Below are 12,325 nucleotides of genomic sequence, written 5' to 3' on the forward strand. Positions count from 1 at the left end.
CCTACTGGCCACAGATGACTCATGCCTGAGCTTAACGTGGTTTTGGGGATTTCAGGTTGCCATGGAGAAAGGATGCTGTGTCTCCATGGAAACTAACCCCTTTGCTTAGTGGAGGTTCTGGGGGTGGTTCTGACACTCAGCACTAAACAGGGGGGAGTCTGGCTGTGAGGTCATCGGCACACGGCGCTGCTGCTGGCTGCCTCCCACGCACACAGCCTGCCTTGCCAATCTGCCAAGAGACTGGGGCAGGTGCAGACACGATCCAGTCTCTAGGCACGGAGCACCCAGGCCACGTGCTCGGCCTGTGCCCCAAGTTGCCTCAGACTTTGCTCACCAGCACCCAGCCCCCCACATCTGGAGCAGATGTGTGGGGGAATGCCTCCTTCCCCAGCCTATACCCCAAGTCATAAGGGGTAGGCTCCACTCACTGGAGGAGATACCAGGGCCCCCAGAAGAGACTGCCTGTCTCAAGCACTTTCCACCAGAGTCCTGATTCCCTTGCACGGTAAATTAGACACAGGCGGGTCATGCCAGAGTCCCAGGAAAGGTTTTAATTCCAGTCCCTGAAATGTAGGAGGCAGACACCAGGAACCTCCTCGAGAAGGAAGACCCAAGGAGCCTGCCTTGTCACTCCAGCAACAGCCAGGACACGCAGGCCCCTCAAATATAATTTCTGGCTCAGAGTTCCTGTGAAGTGGGACCCAACTCAGTGACTGGAGTCCAAGGTCCAAAGAAAGGATGTTGCTTTGGCTTAAGACAGGCATGTCTTCGTCAGGGAGGGCTCCAAGAAGGGCGACCTTTGGGAGGGGGTGGTGGTGGGCTGGCTGGGGAGGGAGGAGACCGTCTGGCCAGCCTCGGGCAGCTCCAGGCCTTGGCTGTTCAGGCCCCAGGGAGGGCAGAGGAGGAGCCCAGACCAGGGATGGCTGGAGCGGAGGACCCTGGAGCAGAACTGGAGAGATGGCTGGGCAGACCCCGAGGGGCCTGCCAGTCTGCCTTTCTGCAGCAGGAAAGTTCCAGTCCTGAGTTTGGTGCCAGCTGCTCCAAGGGGCCCCCCTGGCTGTGAAGAGCAGGGTCAAGGTCCTGGGGGTACACAGGAAGGGAAAAATGACTACAGGTGAGAGGAAGGCAAACCAAGAGGAAGGGAGGCACTTCATACAGGGGACTGAGAGGAGTGGCCTCAGTCTGGCCCAGGGCAGGCGAGGCCGGGAGGACAGGGCAGCCCCACAGCCCTTACTCATGGGCTCCCTAGTTCTCCAGGCCCCCAGGCCAGCTGTGGAGGCTCAGCATTCTATTCTCCCTAACCAGACCTGGCCCCAACCCCACCCCAATTCCGTGACCTCAAACCCAGAGCTGCCCTCAAACCCAGAGCGTCCTAACTGATCTGATATGCCCCTGCCTCCCTCCGGGCCTTTCCTGGAGGCTGGCCTGGGGGAGGGGGTTGTGGGAGGTGGGACACCCTTGGTGACTCTTACCATCTGATTTTCTCTTCTGAGGGGACACAGCTGCCCTCGCCTGGGTGGATAAGAAGAAAAGCCCACTGAGAGGCTGCCTGCAGCTTAGCAAGTCCCCCTTCCACAGCAGCCTTTCTGGGATGGGGGGCTGCACAAGAGGGGCTGAGGGGAGTTTAAGGCCCCTTCCAGGCAAAGGATTGAGGTGCTCTCTTGTCAGAGACCCAGGCAGCCCAGCTGCCTTCTTTCCTCCCAGCCCATCAAAACCTGCCTGGAACAAGAAAGGGGCTGATGTAAACAGGAGGTTTGGGAGGCCAAGCAAAGCCAGGGTGAAGCAGAGGGTGCCGGGGGCTGACAAGAGAGCTCCCCAGCGGAAGGCCCACATACAGACCAAAGCCGGTCTGGTTGGGGAGGGGACGCCGCACTGACAGCCCCCACCCTGTGGCAGGCAGCACTGGACCCACCTTTTTGATGGCCGTCCAGTCCTCCAGGATGTCGATCTCCTGCAGCATGTACACGATATAAGGGCCTGAGATGGGGGTCAAGGAAGCAGGAAGCCTGGTGGAGGGGGCAGGGGATAGGCCCAGGCCCCCAGCCCAGGGGGTGGGAGGTGCCAGCACTCAGAAGAGGCGGTGCTGTGGACGGCGGGGTGGGGCGCCGAGCACCTGGAGTAGCACTCAGGCTCCACCTCCGACCTCGTGGCTCCTAGGTTCTTAGCAGGGTAGAGTGCGTGGCTGCGGCCTATTTCAATCTCACCCAGTCCACAGAGGGCATCCAGCCCCAATCTTACCACCCCTTAGCTCCCTCCTCACCTTCTCTCAGGCCTCAAGGTCAGAAGGCCAAGGCCCAGGCCACCCACTTAGGGATCTTGCCCCCCTGTTCCCTCATCTGGCCCCTTTCCCACCTACACGGGGACTCTCATCTCTTCTGTCCTGAAAACCACCCTCCATTGGTCTCACCTGCCCGTCTGGGGACTAGCCACTCTGTCCCCCTGACGTCTCCACACCCTCACCTCCCACCCCTGCTCAAGTCTCTGCAGTCCAGATTCTTCCCTCCCTGCTTGAATATGATCCCCATCATCAGGAGGTCAACTTCCTGATAATCTGGTTGCGGCAGAAATACGGAGGGGTGTGTATACCTAAGAATTCAATTCAACTCTCTGCTGGGCTATGCGAGGCGGGGAGGCCGGCACAGCAGGCCCTGAACAAGAGGGGCTCACACCTGGGGGGTGGCAGCGGTGACTATGTCCAGAAGGGAGGCAGGTGCCCCAGTTCAGGTACAGGGGTGCAGAGGAGAGGGAAGCCACAGCCATTGTCGGGGAAACCAGGAGAGGCTTCACGGAGGAGGTGACAATTGATGGGCACCGAGCAGGCAGACAGGCAAAGGCATCCAAGAGGGGAGTGGAAAGTCAGCAAAGGCATGGGGGCGGGAGAGCCTGGGACACGCCCGGGACACTGTGAGAAAGCCAGAAGGGCGTCAGAGGAGACCTCACTCAGAAAACTATGGGGAAGTCTCTGGATGAATGCTTCTATTTTTCCATGGTCCACACAGCCCAGGAGGACCCTGCAGAAAATTCAACAGCTGGATCTGCCTGGACACACAGGAGGCCAGATGCCCTTAAGTGGGTCTGGTCTGCCTCTGTCTCCCACGTGCCTCCACCCTGGCCTCCTGCACAGTTCAGCCACTGTGTGGGGAAGGATACCGGAGACGAGAGGCGCCTTCTTCCTCTTGTTGGGCGGCAGCGAGTCCCAGGTCCTCGAGCTGCCTCTGGCGTGCAGTTTGTCATCCCACCACTCTGCGCCCCAGACCAGAGTCAGCATCGGGGTGCCACCCTCCCAGGACGCCCCACCCCTATAGCCCGTGTCGCTCATGTGGGCCAGGCCAGCCCGTCCCCATCAACCTCCCCAGGGCAGTGCAAAGAAGCCTGGGCTTGGAAGCCACGTTCAATCCTGGGAAAGAGGTCACTGTACTTCCGCAAACCTCAGTTTCCTCATCTGTTTCATGGATGGGGGTGTGAGATCATTAGTCCCTCCCTCCCCCGTGCCCTGTGTGAATGGGCACACTGTGGCCACGGCAGGGGCACGTGTGTCAGAATGATGCCTCCGTTCTGGAAACAGCATGGGAGCAGGGGACCCCCAGCCAGGCACCAGGCCGGGCCTTTCCCCGTCTGCTTTCTGTCAGTCCCCACGGTGAACACGGAGCGGGTCCTCTTACACCCACCCCCGTGCAGGCGGGGAAGCCGAGACCCAGACGGGGACCGGGCACTGGAAGCACAGGGGCGCCGGGCGGCTGCTGGCCTCACCGGAGCTGATGTCCAGGCTCTGGCGGTCCTCCTCCAGCCTCTGGATCCGCTCCTGCAGCTCGCCCTGCAGCGTGTCGTACAGCAGCAGCTTCTCACTCTGCGAGAGGCGTGGCGGCTCAGCTGGCGGGTGGGCGGCCACCTCCTCCCCACCCAGCACACCCACATTCACCTCCAGGTGCTGCTTGGCTCCCTGCAGCTCACACTCATACTTGTTCCTGATCACGTCCAGACAGAAGCCCTTGTAAATCCCTGCGGAGGGAGGGTGATGGGTGGCCGGGCTTGGCCAGGGCCCCGGCTGCCCACAAAGGCTGGCGAGGCAGGGCACGGGTGAGAGGGGAAGGGGACAGAGAGCCGTGGGTTCTCTTAAGGGGACGGGGCACAGGACGGGCCACAGACCTGCCACCTGAATGCGAATCTTAAGGCTCCGCTGCAGCCCCCCCAGGGGCTCCGTGTACTCGGGCGCCCTCTCAGCTCCCACTTCCTCCAGCCGCACCCGCAGCTGACTCAGTCGTTCCCGGAACAACCTGGGAGGGAAAGGGAGCCGTGCGCCCATGCGCCCGTCCATCACACGCGTGCCCAGCGCCCCAGGTCAGGCCCTTGCTCACACGGCCCCAGCCAGCCCTGGCCAGCGCCAGGCCCACCGCTGCCTCCTGAAAGCCGGGCCCCGGGCCCCTCGCTCACTTCTCCTTCAGCTCCGAGAACTGCTTCTCCAGGTCCATCATCTCGCTGACGCATTCACTGCGGCGCCGCTCGCAGTCCTCCTCGTCCATCTCTGGGACAAGAGGCCAGTCAGGGCCGGCTGGGGGCAGCGGGCAGGGTGCTCGAGCGCGTGTGGGGCTCACCTGAGCTCTCCTCCTCGGACTCGGTCTGGCTGCCGCTCCGTTCCTCCTCGCTCTCCTCCTCCTCCCCATTCATCTCAGCGGCTGAGTCGCCCTCTGCTTCCATCTCCTCTGTGTCCTTGCTTGGAGGCTGGACGGGCATCTGGGCACTGGGAGGAGCAGTGGAGCCATCACTCACCCCTGCCCCCAGCTCCGAGTGGCAAAGTGGTCACTTGGGGAGTCGAACCAAGCCTCGCTGCAGATGAGGACAGCCAGGGGAGGGGCTGGACTGGACTCGCTGGGCCCCAGGGACATGCGGGGTGGGGCAGGCACAAATGGAGCCATCTACACATCTCCCAGAAATCCAGGAGCCGTGGAAATGCCCCTTCCCTTGGATACTGTTGGTGATCTCAATCCCCGTACTATTGGCCAAGGTGATGATCCATAAGATGGGAAAGGTCAAGATGGGCTCCCCACTGCCTATGGGACTGGGCCCAAACTTCTGACCCAGGCTTTCGAGGCCCTGCACACTGGACTTGAACCACTGTCCAGCTCCTCCACCCCACACCTAATGGCCCGTTCTCAAATACACCACGCACTTCCTCCCCAGCCCCTGCTGCCCCCCGTGCTGTCCCTTCTGCCTATAAAGCTCTCCACTTCTCTTCCCACGCTTCGATGCTCGGGTCCTCTCGCTATGCTCAAATCCTATCTCCTTCTGCTTCCTCTAAGACCCCACGTCATCAGTTCCCCTCTCTCTCTTCTGCATGCTCAATTTTCCCTCTTGGCAGCTCTTTCTTAGGAAACTTTAGACATGCTTAGGTATTTCCCAACATGCAGAAAAAGCAGAAACACAAAACTTCATCCCACTCCACTCAATTACTCCCCCCATTTCCCATCTTTGCAAGGTCTTGTAAACACTTGTTCTTCCTACTCTTTCACCTTCTACTTGTTCCAATCTGTTTCTGTATCGTCGCTCTCAGCTGAAACTGATCCTGCAGAGTTAACAGATGACCTCCCTGTACCCGATGCCAATATTTTTTGGTGCCTACCTTGACTTCTCAGCAACAAAGAACACTGTTAAGCATCCTTTTACTCACTGATTTAATCTTTATTGAAAAATCTAATATATGTTAGGTACCATCAGACACTAAGGTAGGAGCTTGGCTCAAGTGCGGCAAACAGAGAGTCTCTGATCTCAAGGAGTTGACAAGTTCCTCCTGGGAGACAGAGGCCATGAAGCAGAAGAGTTAAGACCAAGGGCAAATGGGAGAGGCAGCTAAATGAAACCTGGAGCTTGCTGCAGCAGAGAGGGCTTGCAGAGGATGATGGGCCAAACCCATGAGCTGAGCTGGCCGAGGGAGAGAAAGCATTCGAAGGAGAATGAGTGGCATGAACAAAGACCCTGAAAGGAGAGAAGGGGCAGGGCTGGGCACACATGGGTCTAAGCCTCAGAGAAATCTGGGCTGCAGAGATCTGGTCATCACATAGAGTGAGTTCTTCAGACCTTGGGAGAGGGTGCCACCAGCAAGGCAGAATGTGTGGAGTGAGAAGGGGCTCATGATGGAACTCCAGGGTTACCGAAGGGTCAGACGATGAGACCCCTCCAAAAAAGAAGAAAATTAGCAAGAGATGGAGGAGGAAAAACTCAAAGCTGGGGAGAGAGAATTTCAGAATGAAGGAGAAGTGACGGTGCCACGTGCAGCCAAAAGATCAGCCAAGAGGAAGAAGAAACAGTCTTCTCAGCAGATCTCTCTTTGCCTACTGGGGGCTTCTGTTTCACTGTGATACCTTCTCTGGGCGTCTTTGCTGTCCTTTAGCTCTGTGCAGTCACCCTTCCTGACTTATTTGCGTATCTATTTGCCCATTCCCACATCTGTCTCTCCAACCAGCCTGTAAGCCTTACCAGGGCAGGGCTGCACATGTGCTTTATTCACCCATTTGCACTGACTCATTTGATGACTGGAGGATTTGCAAATACAAAGTTAAACAAAAACTTTTGTAGGGCAGGGATTGGCTTTTACTTCTCGGTAGCCCCTGGCTTCTGCAAAGGTAGCAAACATCAATTCGAATAAAGCGATTGGCTTAAGTTTCAAAGTGGACTTCCCTGGTGACTCAGATGATAAAGAATGTGCCTGCAAGGCAGGAGACTTGGGTTTGATTCCTGGGTGGGGAAGATCTGTTGGAGAAGGGAATGGCTACCCACTCCAGTATTCTTGCCTGGAGAATTCCATGGAGAGAAGCCTGGAGGGCTACAGTCCATGGGGTCACAAAGAGTCGGACACGACTGAGTGACTAACACTTAAAAAGTTTCAAAACATCCCTCAATGATTTCTCAAATGATCTCAACCTGACCTGAAAGCCTCTGTTCACCAAACCAGCCTCTTTTCCAATCTCAAGCCTCAGTTCCTTCATTTTCCAAACTTTGCAATTCCTCTTCACTGGTAAGGCCTATCTTTCTGGACCAGAAAGGGTGAGGGGTTGGGAAAAGTCTCTCCAGCAGTCTCTGAGTCTACTCCTTACCCTGGGTATAAAAAGAGAATAACCATCGCCACTCAGTGTTGTAAAGGCTGCAAGCGGTAAGGAATGGCAAAGCAAACCGTGGGCACTGTGCATATTGCAATTTATCTTTCAGAAAGTGAGCAAGTCGAGGGGAGGCCTCCTAGGAAGGAAGACTCTGCTCCAGTTTCGAAGAAGCCAACCCAACCCCTCCACGGCGCACCGAAAGCTTCCCGCCCAGTTCCATCTCCGTACGTGCAGGCGCGGGAGGGAGAATCACTGGCTCTTCCGCTGCCAGCTCTGGTCCCGCGGTCCCCGCACGCGTCCGGCCGGTTAAGTCTCCGCTTCGGCCCTGGAGATTGGGCCGGCTCCGACCGACTGACCGCAGAGGGCAAACCAGGAGCCAGGGTTGGCGTTACGCACCCTCGGGGAGTGGGGCCTCTGACCTCACGTCCAAAACTCCCTGAGAGGTGCCGGAGGATGCGGACACTGGGCGCCGCCGCCGGGCTCCCGGAAGCGCTGGGCCGGTCTCTTTCCTCCTGGGGCGGGGGCCTGGCCGCGCTTCCGCATGTGTCATCAGGAGGCGCCTATCGGAGCTCTCACAATTGGGCAGCTGGGGGTGAGGCATGCTGGGATACCGCGGGCCGGTTTCCATAGCAACCGACCGAAATTTGCACAGGCTTTCAACAGGCAGGAAAGGCCCTTGTGCGCTGTTTGCCACGAAGCCCGCGCTCCTCGCTCCAGAGCCAACTCCCCCGGCTTGAAAAGGGGAGAACCTGCGACCTGTTCTCCCATCCCCGCCCAGTTCAGGAGAGTAATGAAGCCAACTATAGGTGTCAACACTTATTTATTTACACATTGTAATCGGTAGGCAAATTACCCAGCTCAGCCTATTCAAGGGTACAGATCTCAGACTATTAACACACAGAACCTACAAGACCTTTCCCTTCTCCAGAGTCCCCGGGACGGAGGCCTAGACTACCAGTAAGCTGCCGAAAACCTAAGAACTAAATTCAACGCCTTCATCTGCTTTCTTTCCAAAACGCCCCTTTTGTTAAGTACTGACTTCTCAGCTCTGCCCCATTCATACTTTTTTGCTCTCCTACTGCCCACCACCCAAGATTGTTAATAATAATAACAATAATAACAACAATAATAATACTGTAATAATATTAATAATACTTCACATTTGTACGAAGCTTACAGAGTGTTTTCACATACAGCATCTCCTCTGAGCCTCCCAACAGTTCTGTGAGGTAGGTATTTCTCACCTCCCTTTTACAGACGGGGTAACTGAAGCTCAGGGAGAAACGGGATTTGCTCAAGGCCACACAACTAGTTAGTGGTTAAGCTAGGACTTGACCCCAGCACCCCATATTCAAGTCCAGTGTTCAAACACCACAGCCACCACTGTAAAGTGGAGTGACATTTCTTACCCCAGTCAGGCCTGAGGGGCGGCCTAAGGAGGGAGGGGTCTGAGACTTCTCAGACTAGGCGGGGGAAGGGCTCAGCAGTGACGCGGGGAGTCAGGGTACTTGGCCTTCAACTCCTGTTTGAACTGACGGTAAAGGATCTTATTGTGCTGATTTTCAGCCTCCTTTTGGGGATGGAATTTCAAAACTTCTTTGAAGCCTTTATGAACCAGGAAACCTTCATTCAGCACCTCGAAATCGAATCCTGCCACGTGCAGCTCACAGGCCTGTGGAGGGAGAGACAGATCAGCAAAGTTGTGATGACATTCCTAGAGCAGAGACTGACATCCCTGCTCGCTCCAGCATTCCTAGTCCTCTGGAGGCACCCTGGATCTTCCAACCATTCAACCACTTCCTGAACTATGATCCCCTCTGCCTCATTGCCTCTTTTCCATTCAGACCTCCCTGACTCCCCCATCCCTCCTGCCCCATTTCCCCTTCCCTCTCCCTTAAGAGCACCTGGCTGATACGATTGAAGCCATACTGCCGAAAGCGCTCGTCGAAGGTGGGCACCTTGCCTCCAGCCACGTAGAATGGCTCCCAGGGGTCTTGCCAGGGCACCACGTAGGCAGGCCTCAGCAAGGTCTCTTCTGGCAGGTTGACCCAGCGGGAGTAGTTGGTGGGCGCCTGGCAGGGGGTGCAGAGCCCATAATAGAAGGGCCGCACCTCGCCCACCTGGTAGAGCTGCAGCAGCTCGTTTTTGTTCATGGGCATGCGGCGAGCTCGACGGATCTCAAAGGCAGGCACCACCAGCGCTGTGCCCGCCCACTGCTTGCTCTGATCCAGCATTTCCCGCAGGCTTCTCCACAGCCCCTCGCTGGGCACCATGTCCACGTCGATTACCAGGGCATAGTTGGCCCCCTCACGAGCCAGATTCCTCAGCAGGTTATTGGGGTAGGAGACGTTGGTGCCCAGCGCGTAATTGACCCCGGGCTGGGCCACCCTAGCCAGCTTGTCAAAGACCTCCTGGCAGGAACGCAACAGGGCAAACTCCCCTGGCTCCCGGGGGTCGGGAACGGCGGCCTCGTAGCGTGAGGGGCACACAAGGTGCATGGCGACCCTGGCACGCATATCGGGGCAGTGGCTGCTCAGCGCGTAGGTCAGCACCGTGGCCAGCTGCGCCTCCTCCTTGGTGGCGGCGAACACCGACACCGACAGAGGGCCCTCCCAGCGCTCCAACAGGCCCGACAGGTGCAGCAGGTTGTCCACACTGGCGTGAGTGGCCAGGATCACATCGTTGGGGTCCATGGTGGTCTTCAGTAGGCCCCTGTAGACGCGGTAGTCGCCGCTGGCGTCCAGGACGCCTCCGGAGGCCAGCGCGGTGCGGAGCTGCGCCTTGACTTGGTCCACCGACCGCGGGGATGGGGGAAAGAACTCGAAATATTGGTCTTGCTCTTCTTGCCCATGCAGCCCGGACAGCAGCGACAGGTAGAGCAGCTGCAGCATAGCCACCAGCATGAGCGCGGCCAGCAGCAGCTGGTAGAAGGCACATCGGATGGCGTAGGACATCTGCATGGCTCTCGGGGTTCGGGGCGCGCAGCAGGGACCACCGGGCCGCAGCCTCCACTAGCCTCTGCAAACCCGGATTTACCGCAGCCTGCCGAGCGCGGCCGAAGCGAGCCGAGGCGAACCGAGCCCCTCGCGCAGCCCCGCCCACCCGGCCGCCCGCGCTGGCCTCGGCGAGCCAGCTCGCCCCCTGCTCCCCAGGAGGAGTTACTGCAGCCTCGGTCCGCGCCGCGCGCTTTGCAAACGCTGGAAACTGCCCGCCACCGCGCCTGCTGTGTTCCGGGGGACCTGCACCCCGTCCTCTGGGTCAGTGCGCGACCTCCCGGACTAAGTGCGTCCTGAGACCTTGGTTCTCTCGCCCCAGAATCAGGGAGCGGAAACTGTGACCGAACTTGACTGCAGAATGGTGAAGGATGGCGCGGTTCCTGGCTGTGCCAGGCGGAAAGGAGCACAAAAGCCCTTTTCTGTCCGCCGCTTCTCCCTCTAAGTTTTATCAGGTCTGTATTGAGGAACGGCTGCAGGGGTCCCGGAAGACTCCTGGATGAGAGATAAGTGCATGTGGAAGACTGTGCCCTACGTGGGACGAGGTGGCCGAGTGGTTAAGGCGATGGACTGCTAATCCATTGTGCTTTGCACGCGTGGGTTCGAATCCCATCCTCGTCGTTCGTGTTTTACGCTGGAGGTGGTTCTTAATTTTCACGCCCTGGTGTCTGGGGCAGTGGCTTGAAGAGAACTGAACTGGGGATGGGACACAATTCAGGTCTCCTTTCTGTGTTTGTTCAACGTGCAGCTCCGGCAGGTTCGTACCTAGAGTGTGCGGAGCTAGTGGGAGGAAGTCGGAGCTGTACTTTTCCTTCTCCATAGAAAGAGCGCCAAGGGCCAGCATTCTGATCAATGCAAATTGGGGTCCAAGAACTAGAGACGACCCCCCTGGAGGAGCTGCTCTGTCTAAAGAAGTAGAACTGGTGGCAGTGGAGGCGATGTTAGATTATTTAAATTATTAAATTATTCAGCGCACGGATTCCCCTTCCTCCAGCACTTCTCTCTGGGCAGAGACCTTGCATGTATCCACACACCTGCTGCCCTCCCTCACATACACAACCACGCACATTTAACACCAGTGTACACAGAAGCCGCTTAATAAGTGTTTCCGGAATGATTGACCCATGGACTCTATAAAGGGAGGAGAGGCCGTGCAGAAGGCAATTACTTCTATAGGTAACGTGTTCCAGCTCCGTGAATCTTCGGAAGGAGCTTTCGGTCCTCCCAGGGAGGGCCTGGAATGTCGGTTTAAGGTGTCTGCCTGCTGCTCCACAGGCAGTAGGGAACCAAGGTTGTTGAGTTAGGAAGTGATCAGGAGTAGGAGACCTTTATTTTGCGGCCCCAGCTTATGGAATCTGAAGCTGTCTCCTGGTAGGTAGTGTCAGAATTGAGTTGCGTTTGTAGGACACTTAGCTGGTGTCAGAGAATTGCTTGATGGGGGGTGGGGGTGGGGAGATAAAATAAACCAAACAAACCTAGGCATCAAATTTTATGTCCAAATTGTATGTATACCCTGGAGAATGAAATGGAAACCCACTCCAGTATTCTTGTCTGGAAAATCCCATGGCAGAGGAGCCTGATGGGCTACAGTCCAAAGGGTCGAAAGAGTCAGAGGTGAGCAACTGACCACAGAAACACACACAGTGAAGACCCAGACATAGAGAACAGACTTGATGCAGTGTGGGAAGGAAAGCGTGGGACACATTGAGAGAGCAGCATGGAAACGTATAAATTACCATATGTAAAGTGGATGGCTAGTGGAAATTTGCTGTATGATGCAGGGAGCTCAAATCAGGTACTCTGTGACAACCTAGAGGGATGGGGGTGGGGTGGGGTGGGAGGTGGAAGGGAAGCACAGAGGGAGGGAACATATGTATACCTGTGGCTGATTCATGTTGATGCATGGCAGAAACCAACACAATATTGTAAATGAATTGTCCGCCAATTACAAATTTTTTAAAGTAAGGAAAATAAAAAAATTGTATGTATAGAAGTAAACTGAATTTTGTGTATTGTCCTTGAGCCCTGCACCTTTGCTGCAGTTCTTTATTTAATAGTGTGTGTGTGTGTGTGTGTGTGTGTGTGTGTGTGTGTATTTAGGATTTTCTGTATGTGTGTATATCATTTGTGATTGCGGATAGGTTTACTTCTTCCTTCTCAATTTGGATGCCTTTTATTTCTCTTTCTTGCCCAGTTGCTCTGGCTAGAACTTTTGTACAAAGTTGAATAGATGAAATAGTG

The 12,325-nt window shown here is 56.5% G+C and overlaps 2 protein-coding genes and 1 non-coding gene across 6 annotated transcripts; 1 reads left to right on the top strand and 2 right to left on the bottom strand.

Annotated features, from left to right (window-relative positions):
- Positions 1 to 531: 531 nt before the first annotated feature.
- BRMS1 (BRMS1 transcriptional repressor and anoikis regulator) lies at positions 532 to 7,590 on the bottom strand. Of its 4 annotated transcripts, NM_001076404.1 has the most exons (10): positions 7,320 to 7,578; positions 4,593 to 4,738; positions 4,432 to 4,522; positions 4,147 to 4,274; positions 3,920 to 3,999; positions 3,751 to 3,847; positions 3,151 to 3,243; positions 1,913 to 1,977; positions 1,473 to 1,512; positions 532 to 1,080 (listed from the first exon to the last, which is right to left on the bottom strand). In NM_001076404.1, exons 2-10 carry the CDS (start codon positions 4,729 to 4,731, stop codon positions 1,073 to 1,075), a joined length of 741 nt encoding a protein of 246 aa, NP_001069872.1. In that variant the 5' UTR covers positions 4,732 to 4,738; positions 7,320 to 7,578; the 3' UTR covers positions 532 to 1,072. The 4 variants fall into 4 exon arrangements, 2 of the variants coding, with proteins under 2 accessions (NP_001069872.1, XP_024843099.1); XM_024987331.2 differs by lacking the exon at positions 3,151 to 3,243 and having other exon boundaries at positions 7,320 to 7,590; XR_009493325.1 differs by lacking the exon at positions 532 to 1,080 and having other exon boundaries at positions 1,478 to 1,512; positions 1,913 to 3,243; positions 7,488 to 7,590.
- A 305-nt stretch (positions 7,591 to 7,895) lies between these two features.
- On the bottom strand, positions 7,896 to 10,127 carry B4GAT1 (beta-1,4-glucuronyltransferase 1). The gene is given in 2 exon segments (NM_001034808.1): positions 7,896 to 8,763; positions 8,996 to 10,127. Coding segments are annotated over 2 exon segments (1,248 nt in total). The 5' UTR covers positions 10,052 to 10,127; the 3' UTR covers positions 7,896 to 8,571.
- A 496-nt stretch (positions 10,128 to 10,623) lies between these two features.
- TRNAS-GCU (transfer RNA serine (anticodon GCU)) lies at positions 10,624 to 10,705 on the top strand. Its single transcript has one exon. It is a non-coding gene; the product is annotated as a tRNA-Ser (tRNA).
- Positions 10,706 to 12,325: the final 1,620 nt, after the last annotated feature.

Source organism: Bos taurus, chromosome 29, assembly GCF_002263795.3.
Source record: "Bos taurus isolate L1 Dominette 01449 registration number 42190680 breed Hereford chromosome 29, ARS-UCD2.0, whole genome shotgun sequence".
NCBI lineage: Eukaryota > Metazoa > Chordata > Mammalia > Artiodactyla > Bovidae > Bos > Bos taurus.